The sequence below is a fragment of the Trachemys scripta genome, chromosome 1 (assembly GCF_013100865.1).
Source record: "Trachemys scripta elegans isolate TJP31775 chromosome 1, CAS_Tse_1.0, whole genome shotgun sequence".
NCBI classification, from domain to species: Eukaryota; Metazoa; Chordata; order Testudines; family Emydidae; genus Trachemys; species Trachemys scripta.
The window spans coordinates 105,782,764-105,801,600 of record NC_048298.1 but is presented as its reverse complement, the minus strand read 5'-3'; the positions used below and the strand labels follow the sequence as shown (position 1 = coordinate 105,801,600).

The window sequence follows — 18,837 nt, the reverse complement described above, 5'->3', positions numbered from 1 at the left end:
GGCAGTGGGAGAGACAGAGGTTAGTATAAAAGATGAGAGCCCTGAGCAGGGTCCAAGGACAGCACCCTCCCCCCTTTGCAGTAGCTAAAGACGTGATGGGGAAGGAAGGAAGAGTTGAGCTTTTTCAATTGGGTACCACCCCAGGCAAAGGGCTTTTCACCTTTCATGTCAGTCTTGGGGTAACAGTTGTCTAGTAAACACTTTCAAGCCCTGAACAAGTGATCAGACACAAAAAATACATGAAACATGGATTAAAGATTCTACCTTCAATCCTCATTTTAAAATATTTAACCATTTTAATTATCCCCATCATTTCCACTATAACTTTGTTAACCCCTTAGTTATAGAAGAGGGGTTTCTGTGCATATCAGTATTTAGCTGGGTGTCTGCTTAAAACAAGTTTCACTGTACGAACACACATACAATTAGGTATTTGTGTATATTTGAGTATAAGAGACTGACCTTTTAAACATGGGAAAATTAAACATGACTAAATTACAGCACTGGGAATAGAAGCCAGATGGGATGCAGAGTAGAAATTCAGACATAAAAAAAGCAAGATTTGGAGCTACTTTCCCCTCCACTAAGATAAATTATTGCTTTAAAATGTTATGGACCCCCGTTTTTCAGTACTATAGCTGGAATGATAATGAATCACTAAAGGAAAAAAATTTACAGGGTCCCAAAATCAAAAACCCAATATTCAGCAATAAAGGAGACAAGTGGTCATGTAGCTCATCTACTCGCAAGGGCCAGAGATTGATCACTCTCACACTTATGGAGATGAAAATTATTTGGTACCAGTTTCTGTTTTGATCTGAACCTGCCAGGGCATGAGTGCCATTACAACTCAAGTGGGTTGTCTTTTAATGGAGAGATCTCAAGGACGTAGGCTGAGGTGACCAATGCCTCAAGGGAAAAACCTGCTTTTTTTATAAGAACCTTTGAAAGCCCCAGAGTATGCTTTATAATTCCAAAAGAATGCCCAACATATAAAGGTCTACACCAAGGAGGGAAGCTGAGATGATGTTTTTGAAACCAGCAATGTATATGCAATTAACAAACAACTAAGTCATGTAGTAAAAGACAGATAGTAGGAAAACATGGAACCAAGGCTTACAGTGCATCTAGAAGAATCCTTACACTTAAAAAAATTACAATACACTCAAATTCATTTGTTCAGCTAATCCATATACAACAGAAGGCACTGTTATCCATAGGGATCCACCAATTCTGCACAGCAAAAACCTGAGAAGTGCAACTCAACTAGATTCAACCTAGCCCCTCCCAGTCATTCAGTTTCCTTAAGGGCAGATGTTTTCTTTTCAGTCCATCAAATTATAAAAACACCACAAGAATTTGACCCTTACAGTAGCTGGCTAGAAAGAGCAGGCTGGTGGGGAAACCACACTGCTGTCTCCCAGGGGAAACCCTCGGGAACATCAGATTACCCACCCCACACACTCAGAAGTCATGACTGTTTTATAATAAAATGTAATGATGAAGCCATTCCCAGAGTCCTTTGCAATTTCTCCTTCAGTTGCCTCCAGGAGCATTTCCACCAAAGTTAAATGCTGTGATCAGTCCTTTGTTGTCAAACGTGTAGCCACTTTGTTGTTCTATCGTCTTAGTCTCTAGAATTCACAGAAGGGAAAGAAAAGGGGTATGAAAGTAGAGAGCAATTGCGTCTGATCTACATAGTCCTGTGCGGATGGGGAAGCTTGTGGAACAAATTCTATTGACCAAGATTTCAATCTCAGATCTGCCATGGCAGTGATAAATTGCAGTAGATTAGATTTTCTTTTTTTAAAGTAACATTCCACACCCCTCTCTAGGACAGAAGTTGAAAGATTAATTTATTATGAAATAATTGTACATGACATTACACTGCATGCTCCTCAGTTTAATGAACTTACTTCCATCAATGCAGGCCCCTTTTTAAATGTTCAAATGCTTATATTTACTGTGAAAAGTAATTTTAGTGGTAAAAAAATTAAACAGCTGTAAAACACACACTGATCTATAACAGTCTTGATCAAATGAATGGCTGTCAGCCAGGTTATACCTTAATTTACTCTTTATGTGAAAAATCCATCTGAAAATCTAGCTCAGTCCCTATTTAAACAACTATATCTGCCAGATAGGAGTCTACAAATTAGAGGCAATGCTAATCTCTAGGTGAGATTCATCTCAGTGCAGAGACAGCATAAGGCCCTATGTACCGCTTATGCTCCTCAAACCTCCTCTAAGACCCAGGTCAAGTAGTGCACAGGGACTCATGTTGGCTCACTGCACCCTATATAATTGTTACAGGGGCATATTCTGTTCCAGAGTCCCTACAACACATGACAGCCCCAGAGAAATGACTGACCTGCAGCACTTCGCCGGTGTTCTGCTAATGTGTAAATTTCCTGTAATTGTTTCTTTTGATCATCGCTCAGTGGTGCTGTCAGTGAGTGGTACCAGACTGCATCCCGGATCTGAACCGCTGTCAAAACAAAGAGTGGATGCAAAGTGATTATCAGCCTGTGTTTTAAGACTACTTCAGAAGGACAAGATGAAAAAGACACAGAGAGAAAGAAGATCTGGGTTTGTGGTTAAAAAACACAGACCTCACCCCTCAACACTGGTTTAGCACCTCTGTCAGCTTCTCAGAACACAGATGAAGTTGGCCTATTTCCAAAAGGGACTGGGATTTGAGAAGCTTAAAATTAAGCATGTGCTTAACAGCTTTCTGGAAACAGGGACTTAATAATGTTTCAAAGTGTTCCCAATATTCACAACCATGTTCAATTTCACAGTCAAAATGCATCCATTATGCTGAAAATTAGACTCATTTCAAAGGTTAAAAATAAAAACTATACTTGTTAAACCTTCTGGACAGGAGAAATATGCTTTTTCCTTTAGGGTTTTGACAATTTAGAAAATGATAAATACTTCTATCTGAGCACTCAAAAGACACTGAAGTAATGTAGGCCCTATAATTTAGGTTTTGTTTGAAAAATTGCAATAGAGATAGTATGAACAGAAATGATTTCGGGACCTTTTCAGTTAGAACACTTGTTCAGCTTTAGATGTATCCTTGAGTGTGTGCTAGCCAAAGATTTCACGGTTATGTCAGAACAGGAGAATCAGAAAGTGAAACTTATTAGTAGAAAGGGGAAAATTTTCAAAAATCTAAACGGAGGTAAATCAGCATAAACGGTGAAGCAAACATACAAAAAAGATCTTAGGTTATTTTTCAGTTTCAATAGTGCAAGAGGTTACTAATACCACAGATAAGGATTTTAAACAATTATTAACTATCATATTAAAGAATTATGCATACAGGCATGTACGTACTTAACAGTGCTTGTGTAAAAAACTGATATTCATCTACACCATCTTCAAGGTCAAGAGGAGTGCTAAATCCTTCTAGAGCAGTTTCTTCCAATGCATCTTCATCCCAGTCATCATCGTCGTCATCCTCATCTTCATCTTCTCCTCCACCACCACCTCCTCCATGATTCTCTTGCATTGCCTGACCCACTTCATTTGTCTCCTCTTCATCACTTGGGATCTCTTCTGCAAATGTATCAACATTTTTCTTTTTAAAATCATCATATGCTTTCAGTAATTAAAAATATTAAGGGACAAAACATGTATATGTACATTTTTGGCCAGAAAAGGGACCACATTTTAAAAACAAACAAACTTGAAGATGTGAAACAGGAAGTCATCAAAATATTTCATATATTTTAGAACACAGTTATGCTCTGTTTCTAATCACACCTTGGAAGTGTGAAACTGAAATTTGCTCTCACACATACCGGATTAGTTTGTGAGTAAAAGACTGCTGTAGGAGCAAAACAGCAACTTTTCTCTTTTAAATTACCGTATATACTCGTTCATAAGCCGAATTTTTTTTAGTAAAAAAGGGAAGCACCAGAGATGGGGGTCAGCTTATGAACAGGTATAGAGAGGGAGAGGTGGGACACAGCCCCTCCCTCAACATAGGGAGCAAGGAGAGGCAGCAGAGCCAGAAGGGAAGAGGCGGGGCCAGAGTCTCTCTGCTTCTGGCCACGCTGCTCTCCCCCCAGCCTGCAAAGCAGCTACAGCTCTGGGGCTGGCAGACTGCAGCCGTGCCGCTCGGCCCCACCCCCCAGAGCAGGCTATGGCCAGGCCGCTGGAGCACACTGCAGCCGTGCCACCCGGCCCAGCCCGCTGGAACATGCTGCGGCCGCGCTGCCCAGTCTGGCCCACCGGAGCAGGCTGCGGCGGCGTTGCCCAGCCTGCTGGAGCAGCTCCAGCCAGGTCAGAGACCTCCTCCCCAGATAAGGTGGGAAGGGATGGGATGGGGAGAGTGTGGGGGTCCCAGGCTAGGGGTGGGGTCATGTGGGGGGTGGTCACAGGGGTTACTCCCCTGACTTCCAGCTTCTCCCCCCAAAAAAATTTCCCCACCAGTTGCTGTCCCGGCCTGTCAGGATAAGCAGCTAGCGCGCCGGGACACTTTGTTTACTTAGGTTTACCTCCGTGCCTGCGGACGCTTGAGGTAAACAAACCATCTCAGCCCACCAGCGGCTTATCCTGATGGCCCGGGAGCCAAAGTTTGCTGACCCCTGAATTATAGGGTCGGCTTATGAATGGGTTATAAAAAAATTCCATTTTTACTTATCCATCCTGCGGGGATCGGCTTATAAACGAACCATCTTATGATCGAGTATATACGGTAATATAAATGGCCTGTCATTTTGCTTTTTAATAAAATACAGCAAATAAAGACTTACTTGGACTTTACAAACAGGTACCATATACAGTTAAAAGACTTTTGTCAAATTTATTGCCTACCAACCTTTAGAGAGCTCTCTTAACTGCACACACTTAAAGCAACTTCCCTTGATTGTTTTACCCAGCTTTGTATTTCTAAAACAGCAATCATATCCTGAATCAAAAACTCGAAATGTAAGTTCCAAACATTGCTATTTCTGACTTAAGCAAGGTCTCAAGTTACTATGCCAAAATATCTAAGAAATATTTTCAAGAATATAACGGGGGCTAAAAACAGCATTTCAAGTTTTTCTTTTGTCAGCTGGATAAAATGAGTGGAATTGGTTATATCTGCTATGGGCTTATGGACAGCAATCTGGAATGGGTGGGACTGGAGTTTTAGGCAAATCAGAGTGCAGAGATCTGAGCAGCACATGGCTACTGAAGTGATTGTGTAGCTACTGTACCACGTTCTTATGCTTAATAAGTAGGGGCAACTCAATTTAATTACAATTATGTCTGAAATTTGCACCTCTTAAAAGCATTTCATTTGTACCCATCTTAAGCATTAGAGCCTACAATAGTTTTATCTCAGACTGCAAATTAGACATACTGCAAATTAGATATATCCAGACAATAAAATAATCGGTCATTAATGCTGTGTAATATACACTCTCCAGTGCAGCAAATTCTCTGGATTTTTTTTCCTTTTTGCCTGATAGATTGAGAGGAGGCCTCTCTGCAACAGGAATCATGATCATCTCAATTCCTGCTTTGTAAACCTGTCCTGAAGGCTCTTTGTGCCAGGGTGGATTGACTTAACCAAAACAATTTACATCACTGAGTCTGATCATGATTTAAAGCAGTAAGCAAGAAACTTTATATAAATAAATGATTTTAATCTAATTTTGCATTTGTTTATTTTCCTAAAGAAAGACTGATTCTCATTGACTGGCAAGCCATTAAAACATGTGGATTTGGAACAAAATATAGCCTTTCCATTAAATTTGGTACATTTTGCTAACCAGGAGCATATACTATCTATACACAGTCATTTAAGCAATTATATAGATTAATTTACATTCATTCACATTCTTAATTTTTATATTTTATGATGTTAGAAAATAGTAAATGATGCATTTCTTATTTACTAGAGGATTTTCTTTTTTACTCAAAATTTGTGTCTCTAGTAAGATTGGAACTTGGAATTCAATTAAAAGTGCACAAAAAGAGCACTTTAAAGTTGTTTTATTAAACAAAACTACCTTAAATATGCTGAATACAACAGAATGAAGTTAATCAAAACATGGTTTTCCATTTAAAATGGATTTATCAAACAAAGGAAGCATTATCTGTAGTTAGTGAATTAAACTGATTGTTTCTGCCCTTCAAGTTTTTAGAACTAGTAGATCTCATCTTCTCACACCTAGTTTTTATTCATAGATTAGCAGAGGAAAACAAGCTTTTCTCCTTTTTTCAACTCACGATTGGTTTCTTAACTTTGAATGAACTAATCATTGAACTGAACTAGTTGATTAAACCAGTGCTTCTCAAAGCCGGTCCGCCGCTTGTTCGGGGAAAGCCCCAGGCAGTCTGGGCCGGTTTGTTTACCTGCTGCGTCCGCAGGATCGGCCGACTGCGGCTCCCACTGGCCGTGGTTCGCTGCTCCAGGCCAATGGGGGCTGCGGGAAGCGGCGCGGGCTGAGAGATGTGCTGGCCGCCCTTCCCGCAGCCCCCATTGGCCTGGAGCGGCGAACCGTGGCCAGTGGGAGCCGCGATTGGCCGAACCTGCAGATGCAGCAGGTAAACAAACCATCCTGGACTGCCAGGGGCTTTCCCTGAACAAGCGGCGGCCCGACTTTGAGAAGCACTGGATTAAACTGAAAAGAAGAAAATATTTTCTGCTCCTGCAGAAGAAGCTACTGCTGTCAAAAGCTGGTTTAGCACTTCAACAAACTCTGGTTCCAGATGCCGAGCCAATGACTTCACTAGTTCAGTGGTTTGACTTTCCTTACAACTTAAAATTAACTGTAAATAAATTTTCATTTAAAAATAAACCTATCTTATTTAAATCAAAAACTCCCCTTTAAATTAAAATATCAGTTCTTTTTTCAAAAAGTCATTTTTGAATCCACCTTTCTTTTTGCCACCCTCCATCTGGGAGAAGACAACGTGCCAGGGATCCCTTCCAAGCCCATTATCATTGCTTTTTAAATTAACTGAAGAGGTAGCTATTGGGGACATTTTTTTTCCAGGGACCAAGAATGCTGCCTCCACAGCACTGCCAAATTTCCGCAGGCCTATTAGTCAGGAGTCTCCCGCATGCTGGTTTACAGAGCACATTTGTGATCGGGCAGCATGGATTTGCAGCTTTTATTATTTTTAAAACAAAACTGCCGTTGCAGGAAGAGTGACATAGATGCACCCCAAAAGGGCTTTAGCATTAATTTTAAGAGGAATGACCAATTCACAAGAGGATCTTTCCAAGCATCCAATAAACCAGACCAATTCAGCAGACTGGCTGACGAGTCTTAAAATGAACTGTAATTTCAAACACATTTCCACATTCTGGATTTAATTTTAAATGGGAGATTTTACCATTATCTTCTGCATCGTGTTTTTCGTCTTTAGCCTGGTCTTCATGTTCCGTAAATTCTCGCGTAGCACACACTTGTTTTAATCCCAGAAACAGGAGCAGGATTGAAGGAACAATCTGCGCAGCCACAGCATCTACCGCAGGAGGTCGGTTTTGCAATTCCATTAGGATGCTCAGTCCTATTATACACATCTTTCTGTCGTGAAGTCTAAAACAATACAAATATGTTCCATGAGAAACAGGTCCCTTTGTATAGATTACAGAGGACACAGGAGTAGAGTTACAGTACTAAGCAATGGCTCCTAAATATATTCTTCCGCTAGGTTTTTAAATGCAAAATTCCCAAGAGCAAGTACTGCCTGTAATAACTGATTGCTCACCTATCGCACACTGGTTAACTTCCTAGAGCTGTTGATTAGGATTCTCAGATACAAAGAAATGTAATGCTAAATAAACATGGTTAATGGTGTAATTTATCAGTAAAGCGTTGGACGCAGCACATCACTAAACTGGACTGGAAAATCTATTTGAATTGGTTTAAATAGGAGTACTGTCATATGGATTGAAAACTGGTAAAAAAGGACCATAAAGCAAAGAGCAATGACAAACAGTAATATACTGAATTGGGGGGGGGGGTGATCTGATGGAGTGCCACAGGGGCTGGTTTTATTTAAACCAGGGGTTCTCAAACTGTGGGTCAGGACCCCAAAGTGGGTCGCGACCCCCTTTAAATGCGGTCGCCAGGACTGGCTTAGACTTGCTGGGGCCTGGGGCTGAAGCCCAAGTCCCACTGCCAGGGCCGAAGCCAAAGGCCCAGGGCTTCAGCCCTGGGTAGCAGGACTCAGGTTGCAGGCTCTCTTCCTAGGGCTGAAGCCCTTAAGCTTCAGCTTTGGCCCCCTTGCCCAGAGTGGTGGGGCTCAGGCGTTGGCCCCCAATCAGGGCAGTGGGGCTTGGGCAGGCTCATGCTTTGTTTCCCCTCCAGAGGTCACAAAGTAATTTTTGTCGTCAGAAGGGGGTTGCAGTGCAATGAAGTTTGAGAACCCCTGATTTAAACAGGCCAAATTGTACATTCAATTTGTAGATTAAATTTAATTGAGAGACGTTGCAAATATCAATGAGATGAAAGAAATAATTCAAAGGCAACCAGAATAATGGACCAGGAGATTTAATCAGGAAAAATGCAAACTAGCACACCCGGGGAAAAGTAATCCAAAGATATTCTATGGGAGGGAGTTGGCTGGAAAGTGGCAGCTGAAAGATCCCTAATATTGACCGTATGCAGGAAATTAGATAACAGCTTATAACTCAATCACTTTTTTTAAAAAGTGCTTTTGGGCTGCATAAGCAAAAGCATCACAACCACCATCAGAACAGGGGTAAATCCTTATCTACTGTCTGACACTCTTTAGACTGCACTTAGAATACTGGGTAGTACTAGAAACACCGTTCAGCTGTGTTTCTGACTATACGGCATTTCACTATTAAAGAAACTCTGTTTTCTTAAAATTCTCAGTTACTGACAGCTTTTGTGCAGAACTCCAAATAGGACAAGAAATATCCTACAGGAAAGATAATTTCCCCTGAGCTACCATAAAATATGTACTGCCAACCCGGCTGGCAGGTTCTCATTCCCTTGCTCCTCCATGCAACATAGCAGTCCTATCCAGTGTCCTGGATCCATTCCAAAATGTTACTGCTAACAAGACTGTAACAGGGGTGGGAAAGAGGAAAGGATAAAAGGGGAAGAAATCCCTTTTTAGTTGTCTGATCATAAGATGTTTTCAACTGGTAACAAACCGGTCATTTTCCATAGTCTCAACATGGTTAGCTTTCTCATATGGTACGGCCATGCAAGTTCTGGCATCTGACAAAACAAAGGCTCTTGGGAGACACTTTTGTTGCAGAGTTAGTATTTCTGAGAACTAGAAGGATGGTTCAATGCATGTAGAGACTTGGAAAACTAACAGGATGCACATTTAAAGCAATATTGTAATCACAAGGTCTGAAATAAAACTTACAGGGAGCCCCCCAGTTTTAACCATTAAAAAAACTCCTACAATTTCATTCCTAGTCAAAGGCCACACATACCATGGGATTAAGTCATAGTGGGCATTGTGACGATTCAAGGAATCTGCACAATTTATAAATTCTCTGTATGTATCTTTACCAAGCTGCAAACTCCATTCTGAATATGCATGTTTTGCTCTCTCTATTGTCCATTACCTCCATGTTGGACCTAAATTCCAACAGGAGTAGTGGCAAAAGCTTAATAAGAGAGCCATTGACTTAAAGTGCTCTCCCGCTGAAGTTAAATAGTTCTCAACAACAGACTGGCTCCCAGTTTATCATGGGACAGGACACCCAACAATGAAGTCACTTGTAAGTGTCTATGATCATCCTCCTGATGCAGGAGTCATCTGACAGAGGGACTGGAAGGTTTTGAAAGACAGAAGCTGATCTTTTGGCTCTTTTTGGCAATTTTCACCAGCTTAAGATGAGGGAAACTGCTGCAGGAGCTGGATGAGCCAAGGGGAGAAGAACCTTGCCTACCTGAATACAGATGGTCCCGCAAAGAAAGGGTGAGCCAGAGGGAGGGGAAATTAGTATAGGGTTTATTACTTTTGTGTAGATCTGTGTAATTCTCCTGCTATTAAAGAACAATGCTGTGTGCAAAATCTGCACGTGTTATGTGTCGCACCTTCCATGTGGCCCTTTGGAGAGTTACCAGAAGATTTACACTTTTGGGCGGAGTTCTGGGTAAGGGTGTTACCAAAATTATTTAGCTAATATTATACATCTTTAATAGAATCCATACTTATGCTAAAGTGAACCACTTTTCACAGCACTCTCTATCCTGAAATATAGGATCATTAATGATCTGGAGAATGGCGTGGATTGCACCCTCAGCAAGTTTGCAGATGACACTAAACTGGAAGGAGTGGTAGAAACGCTGGAGGGTAGGGATAAGATACAGAGGGGCCTAGACAAATTAGAGGATTGGGCCAAAAGACATCTGATGAGGTTCAACAAGGACAAGTGCAGAGTCCTGCACTTAGGATGGAAGAATCCCATGCACTGCTACAAACTAAGGACCGAATGGCTAGGCAGCAGTTCTGCAGAAAAGGACCTAGGGGTTACAGTGGACAAGAAGCTGGATATGAGTCAACAGTGTGCCCTTGTTGCCAAGAAGGCTAACGGCATTTTGGGCTGTATAAGTAGGGGCATTGCCAGCAGATCGAGGGACGTGATCATTCCCCTCTATTTGACATTGCTGAGGCCTCATCTGGAGTACTGTGTCCAGTTTTGGGCCCCACACTACAAGGAGGATGTGGAAAAATGGAAAGAGTCCAGCGGAGGGCAAAAAAATGATTAGGTGGTTGGAGCACATGATTTATGAGGAGAGACTGAGAGAACTGGGGTTGTTTAGTCTGCAGAAGAGAAGAATGAGGAGGGATTTGATAGCTGCTTTCAACTAACTGAAAGGGCGTTCCAAAGAGGATGGATCTAGACTGTTCTCAGTGGTACCAGATGACAGAACAAGGAGTAAGGGTCTCAAGTTGCAGTGGGGAAGGTTCAGGTTGGATATTAGGAAAAACTTTTTCACTAGGAGGGTGGTGAAGCACTGAAATGAGTTACCTAGGGACAGGACCGGCTCCAAGGTTTTTGCTGCCCCAAGCAGCGGGGAAAGAAAAAAAAAAAAAAAAAGCAGAGATCGCAATCGGTGGCACTCCAGCGGCAGCTCCACTACGCCACTTTCTTCTTTGGCGGGAATTCGGCGGCAGATGCTTCTCTCCGAGAGGGACCCACTGCCGAATTGCCGCAGAACAGCCCAACATGCCGCCCCTTCCCCTTGGCCGCCCCAAGCACCTGCTTGCTGGGCTGGTGCCTGGAGCCGGCCCTGCCTAGGGAGGTGGTGGAATCTCCTTCCTTAGTTTTTTAAGGTCAGGCTTGACAAAGCCCTAGCTGGGATGATTTAGTTGGGGATTGGTCCTGCTTTGAGCAGGGGGTTAGACTAGATGATCTCCTGAGGTCCCTTCCAACCCTGATATTCTATGATTCTATGACAGTAAAAAGTGTGTGTAAACTTTTGTTTTTGGAGCGCACATTGAAAGTAGTATTTTGCCGAAGTTTCTGACAGTAATAAGCAACTGATATAATTGTTGCTAGAAACTAGGCACAAATTTCCAACAACCTTGGATAGCAAGTGCATGGCAATGGAAATATTAGGGTAAGAATGACACAAACTACTTTTTGGGAGTTTGCACTGATGGTAACAACCTAAGGTATATATACTATTTAGCAGTGAGTTATATTTCTGGACCAGTCCACGCTGCTGGTTGTATCCCCAGATCAATGGAAGGGTTTAACCAAGTGGTTCTCAAACTTTTGTACTGGTGACCCCTTTCACATAGCAAGCCTCTGAGTGCAACCCCCCCCCCAAATAAAAAATAGTTATTAATATATTTAACACCATTATAAATGCTGGAGGCAAAGCGGGGTTTGGGGTGGAGGCTGACAGCTTGCGACTCCCCATGTAATAACCTCGTAACCCCCTGAGGGGTCCCCGACCCCCAGTTTGAGAACCCCTGGTTTAACCCGTATCTTTCTGTATTTGTGCTGACTGATCTCTAACACTCATGGATTGATAAATTTGGTTCACTGTGATTACTTGACATCTTATTAATTAAGAAACCCCAAACCTTTAAGTAACAGTGTATTTAAGCTACCAGAGGAATTTGAGCCGTCAGCACTGAGCCCAGGGGCAAGGCCGCTGAACTGTGGGTTCCAGATCTCAGGAATGGGCACTAGACAAAGGGTCTGGGCCCCAAGACTGGGGCAGTGACTGAGCTCTGCTCAGACACCAGAGGCTTAGAACATCCAGGAATCCAGAGGCTCCCCTTAGAGCAGTCTGGCGACTGGCACACAGGGGTGCCCAACCAGATCTGAGACAGGCATCAAGCAAACCAAGTGGTTACAAAGATGTAATAAATAAGAGCTTACACAGGAATGGGGATTTTTAGGAATTGCATTAGGCCTCTTAGTATGTTAGTCCCAATTGGGCTTAGCAAAGCAGCTCTGTTTTCTGAGTGATGCACAATAGCAATAAGCTACTTAAAAAGAGCAAGCACAGCCTTCTGGCTACAATAGTCCATCCAAGGGAAAGTAAAGTCAACCAGCATATCAAGCTGAGTGTTTTGCCTGCGTGGTGTTTGCCATCTCCCTCATTTATTGTCTTGAGAAATGGATGAACTGCAACCAGGCATGAAGGATATCCTCTCTTTCTCTAACTTTTAGGATTTCTCTCTCTCTCACACACACACCAGGAAGGCAGGCTAGGACTGAAATCAGGAGGGTGATAGAATTCAGGAATCCTATTTCCAGTTTTGCAACCAGGGGAAAAAAATGTAATTGCTCAGTGCCTCAGTTTACCCATCACTAATATAGGCTTACCACCACCAGTTACGCACACCATAGTGTTGTAAGGCTTGATATTTGTAAAGCCCCTTGATATTATTAGATTAAAGGTGCTGTATATGTGCAAAGCACAAATGTACAAGGAGATCACCCAGATGAATTTTGTAAGACCAGAGAGAAAAAAAAAATTAATTTTGATCCTTGCACACCTGTCTCCTGCAGCTCCTTTCTATGATAGCAGCCTCTTATAGCCCCCAAATCCATACATGTTCTGTAGCTTGACACTGGAAGCCTTGAAATTTCTTCAAGTCCCTACAGTGCAATGAACTAATTTTACTATACGTGCACCACAACAGTGAATGTCATGTGGTCACTACATCTTATAATATGTGTCAATGCTTTACAGTCATGTAATGCCAACTCCAAAATGGAACATAGCCAAAATTCAAGAAGCCATAGTAATTAGTGCCTCCACTTCCTAGTAAATTCCCCTTCTTGGACAATAAAGGAGATTAGAGGACTCAAGAATAAATCCATTTTAAATGGTAATACTTAGGAGCTGACCCAAATATTTCTTTTCCTATGTTTTCAAGCCTTTAAATGAGCAGTTGCAAGAACAAATGTGTGCTCTGGACATATATTGTGGTGTTAGAGGTCCCAGAAGGATAGTTGAAACTTGGGCACTATGCCAATTTTAGTGAATTTGAGACGAAGGAAGAATTGCTTTTTCTGCCTATCAGCCAAAGATGAATAGCAGAACTAGCAATCATCTTATTCAGAGTTCAGCAGTCTGTTATGCTGAGTCTGTTTCAAGTATCAAGAAGACTTAACAAACCAAATAGGATATTTTTTGTAGTGGGGAAGGATGCTTCAGCATCCATCTAGTCTCACCCCACCATAGGCCCAGACTGAAGCAACCCTTCCACCTGCATGAGGCGGCCTGAACACAATTCCCTGAGGTGTTCGCTAGTGTTGATCCTGAGTCAGTTGGTCAGCAATGTAAAACACTCTTCCACCAGACATGCACTTTCCTTGCTCCCTGGACAGCACTCTCAGCCTGGAGTGCTAAGGACAGACTGTTCCCCAAATGGAAGCACAACATACTGCCATAACGCAAGTCTATTTTTAACATGTGGCGTGCAGTCTTCATAATCTGCAAGCCCTTCTGTAGCCTACAAACGCTTGTTTCAGTAATAGACAGAAGGAGCTAAAGGATCTTTTCTACTTTAAATTGAATCCTAGGAAATTCAAAGGGAAACCAGCAAGACTTTCTTATACTAATTAGCTGCCTCTTTCGTGTTAAAAAATAATTTTCTTTCAGTCACATCAATGTATTTCCTTTCGGAGTTGCAGATAATTAGCCATTTCCTTTAGGTTACAGAGTTTGGACCAGCCTGAATTTCCTATATCAGATCTTCTGCTTAAATAAATACAAATCATCAGTTTTTAAAAGATTGAGTGAAATCCTAGCTCTTTTGAAGTCAAATGATTCCTATTCATCAACTAAACCTTCTTATTCAGTTTTTAGAGAATTCAACTATTGATTTCTCACATGTTCAAACCAAAATTAAGTTTTCCTTTTCACTTTAGTTTCTGTAGAAGAATCTTTACTAGGAACAATAAACACTGAGCATGCAAAATATGGCTTATTCAAATTTCAGGCCATCGAGGATAAGATGGCAAATAACACATGTACACAGGGTTTTACAGGTCTCTTCATCACCCTCACTCTAATTCAATCTTAAATAACTACACAATACATATTTCAGTCTACATGAAACAATCCAAACAAAGCACATTATATACGTACAAATATGCACCCACAAATGTGCAATATCCAGGGGATACACTCTATTTATGCTTCATCTATACAGGGCAGTCTAATCCACCTGTACCCCGCCCCGCCCGCCCCATGGATTAGTTCTAGCACTCCAAGTCGCTGAGCAGCTCCAAAGAGTCACCATATTTTTAAATAAACCTAAAAGAACAGTTACTTTCTTTACAGTAATACACCAAGTCCAAAGCCGAACAGCTTCCTGACAGAGCGGAGATGACTTGCTCCGCCCTCTGTGATGTTGTCTGTCAGCACTTGGACTGCAGATCCCTGAAGAGAGAAAAGGAACGCTCTGCACGCCAGGCAGATGGCTCCGAGTTCTAAAACAGTTACGTACAGACGAGTTTCTTGCTGAGACCACATGCCCAGAATCTGTAAGTGCTCTAAATGAGCTGCTCATCCCTGAGCGGAGTCTTGGTTGGCAGAGGGGAGGAGAAGGGTACTCCCTTAAACACCTGTAATGCGTCTTTCCTCCAGTTTAATGGGGACCCAACTTCTTGTGGGATTGTCTCCTGCATGGCCATGTGATGTTTGCTTGGCAAATACACTGATTTTAACCATCCTTGCATGAAGCATAGTTGAAGTCTAGTAAACTACATCATGTAGGCTTAGAAAGTCATATGACTCAGAAGCATGAGCCATGCTCTTACTAATGTCTTTGAATAAGCCTGCAGGTGGCTGACAAGGTCCACTGTGGTCTGGAATCTTTCTTACGGGAGATGAGCCTTCGATGACTTGGAATCTAACATGGCTAATAGGAGCACTCAGGGATGAAGCCTATTAGAGCCTTTTTCCTCCCGTTCTAAGGAGGCTCCCATTGAATGCTCTTGGAGGAGGAGTTTAAGGCTCATTTGCCTTCTGAATTCTTTCAAAAAAGGAATGATAAAATTCAACACCTATTGAACTACACATGTCCTCAAGGCAAAAGAGGCATTTCATCTGACCATCTTTCAGTGGAATTAGAGCATCACCAGGAGGGGCAAGTTTTGAACCCCACAAACTTTGCTTCAGCCACAGAAGCTAGATCCAGTACCGGGGAAGTCCCTAGCAAGTCATGCTTTAGGGGTTTTAAGCCAACAGGCATAAAAATAATCAGAAAAACTAACAATTATGCTAACTATACATACAAAACAGATTTAAGTTGTATAGAGCACAATAAAAGGAGCCATAGCACGAGCTGTTTGAAGGAACAGAGGGATGGTTGGAACTGCTCTGCCCCTTATGTCCTTGGTTAAGGAAGGGGAGCGAGAGCGTCCAGGGTGCTGGTGTTGCCTCAATGGACATTGCTGGCCAGAAGAACCCAATCTCCCTCCTGCATCCAGGACATGTGCAAACCAGAAATGGGATCCATGTGGACAATTACATGAAGAAGAGACATATTCATCTTTTCTCTTGAAGTACGGAATTCACTCTCCATCCCTCCCCTTGGTATTCAAAGCTTCAGAACAGCGACAGGCTTCAGCTCCAATGTCTTGTAATCCAGCACAGCAAGAAACTGGAGCTTTATACCATTGGACAGAAGAGATTCTCAACTTTCCAAACCAACATACAGAAGTGTTTGGCCATGTACATGTTATAAGAAATGTATATGAATTCCTTAATATGAGATTGCCAACATCATCACAAAATATCCTCCCTACTTTTCAATCATCAATTTAAGTAACATTTGTAAGTGACACACTTCACACATTTCTTTCAAGCTATATTACTTTCCCCAACCAATCCTTACTAAACCATTACCTAACAGACAATACTAGGATGAGATTTTCCATTGGGCACCTGTCTATAGCCAAATTATACTGCAGCAACTGGCCTCTCTGCCACATCGCTATGCTGGCAGTGTTGGTCCAATTGGCATAATGTGCACACAGGACCTGGAAGTTCACCAAAACCTCTGAGAAATGTTGGGTTTCCCCGCTTTGCTGCAGCCTACGAACTGTTCCCCTTCTATTCCCCACTGTGTACTTTAAGTAATACATTTTAAAAAGTAAAGAAGAGTAAGAGAGAGATAAACCTACCTACTCTACGCATTGGCATATGCCTCTCAAGCATCCTGCATGTCAGGAGACATTTTACCTTTCAGTTGTTTTCTGGTTATGCCCCACCTGCCTCTACCAAAGTAACCCAAGTGCAATATGCATTGTGTTAATTAAAATTGTGTTTGTGTTGTTTGTCCCAACATACCCTGCACTAGCCCAACCACTGCAGCCAATAATATACACGTTCTCTGGCTGAAGCTGATAGCAGTGCTAAAGGGTTTCAGCTAGGAGGGAGGGTCAAAGCAATGCAAGGACCTTGGAGAAAAACTACAAGTAAAAGGAGGAAGAATGGGTGTGGGATCCTAGAGGACACCCCCAAAACTAAGTATTTTTTCCAGGCTACATATGGTACTAAGACTTTACTACAGTGTTGTAACGAATTGGCTTGGAAAGCTAGTTACATCTCCAATCTTGGATCAGAATGACTTTCACGGGGAGATGCTGCCCAACATTTAGCCAATAACTACCTAAGAAAAACAATCAGCTCCACACAATCCACTGCTTCAACAAACTTTAGAAAAAACATTATCTTTCAAAAATATTATGTGCTAAATGTGTTGGCAATGTCAACCATGAAGCCCCTTTTGATTCATGCAGCCAGGTCTCTTTCTGGGGGGTGAGGGGAGCATGACTAGGAACAGAGTAGAGGATTTTTTTGGTTGGGGGTGGTTTGGGTTATTTAAAAAAAAAAAAATGTACACTACATTCAGTGCACTTTAAAAATTTAGAATAGAAAAAAGTTGTATAAATACTCCACATATCCAGAAAAAAACCAATCATTTCCCTGAAATCCTGCTGGGTTGGTTCTATACTTCAGTGATTGAGATCCCCAGCTAGGGTGACCAGACGTCCCGATTTTATCTGGACTGCCCCGATATTTACTTGTTTGTCCCACGTCCTGACTGATGTTCCGTCGGGATGTGAATTGTCCCGATATTTTGCACTCCGGCGCACAGGCGGAGGGGGCTCGTGCCCCCCCTGCCCCCAACTCAGCCCTGGCCCTGCCCCCTCCCTGCCCCATTGGATCCCTCCCCAAATCCCCACCTTGGCCCTGCCTCTTCCCCAAGCACGCCGCACTCCTCCTTCTCCCCCCTCCCTCCGAGGCTTGCGTGAATCAGCTGTGTAATCAGCTGACTGGGGGGGGGGAGAAGCAGGACGCGGCAGCCAGCTCAGGGGAGGCGGAGGTGAGCTGGTGTGGTGGGGGGCGGGGAGCTGCCGGTGGGTTCTCAGCCCCCACCAATTTTTCCTATGCTCCGGCAGCTTTTTTTTTTTTTTCCCCCTTCCCCCGCCGCCGGCTCTCAGTTTTTGTTTTTGTTTTCCCCTCCGCCGCCGCCCCCGGCCACCCCCGTGCCCCGATATTTCATGTCTTTCATCTGGTCACCCTATCCCCAGCACAGTGCATACTGGACCATCTCATGCAGAGGCAGATGTTCTGTAACCTCGGGCACCTGAGAGGCTAAAATTGATTAAGTGCTCAATGCCATCTTATACTTGCTACGCAGGATACTCAGCATGTAACGAAAAGAAAAACTTAATACGTGCAGGTCACCTTCAACTGCACCACAGCATTTAGATTTTTTTGGTGTGGGTTACTGTTATTTAAACTTAGCTTTGGAATTTAATTTCTTGAATCAATGTGACTAGGGATTCAAAACAAGCTCAGAAGTCTGCTGCCAAGAAATGATAAACAAGGATTTTAAGAAAAAGACTTAATACTTGCCCAAGAAAACAATCTGTGTCATTCATCCATTGGTTTATGAACTGCGCTGTGATGGGCTCAGGGTTGTGTGGAAATCTGATGTTCTCTAACGTGTGCAGAAGTAGATCAGGATTGTAGTAAAGGGCAGCTATGGCAACCTGAAGACACATAGTACGAAGCTCACTTGTTTTAACTCCTCGAGTTAATCGCTCTAGCACAGCTTCTACAAAGAGTGGGATACACTGGGGACACAGGAGGGGAAAAAATTAAATGTTAAAAATACTGTCAGTTTGCATGACAATTTAAAAGCATTTAAAAGTCTCGAACCTGCTGAAGACAAAGAGTCAACTGGAATTCTGCTTGTAGCTCATAATAGTACAGTATATTCATTTCCCAACATAAAAGCAAGAGTGTACCTTCACCTTAAGACTCTGCATGCTTATAAAGCTTTCTAAAACAATTACCCTTTGGACTAAAAATTATGGCTAGTCTCAACATAAAGGTAAAT

At 42.5% G+C, this 18,837-nt stretch overlaps 1 protein-coding gene across 3 annotated transcripts in view; it reads right to left on the bottom strand.

The window, feature by feature from the left end:
* Positions 1–276: 276 nt before the first annotated feature.
* IPO8 (importin 8) overlaps positions 277–18,837 on the bottom strand; it is an 84,640-nt gene continuing 66,079 nt past the window's right edge. For all 3 annotated transcript variants that reach the window (XM_034780392.1, XM_034780409.1, XM_034780402.1), the window contains 5 exons: positions 18,351–18,571; positions 7,345–7,550; positions 3,343–3,564; positions 2,372–2,488; positions 277–1,634 (listed from right to left, as the gene is read on the bottom strand). In XM_034780392.1, coding sequence (XP_034636283.1) covers positions 1,537–1,634; positions 2,372–2,488; positions 3,343–3,564; positions 7,345–7,550; positions 18,351–18,571 — 864 coding nt within the window. In that variant the 3' untranslated portion in view covers positions 277–1,536. The remainder of the gene's footprint in view (positions 1,635–2,371; positions 2,489–3,342; positions 3,565–7,344; positions 7,551–18,350; positions 18,572–18,837) is intronic.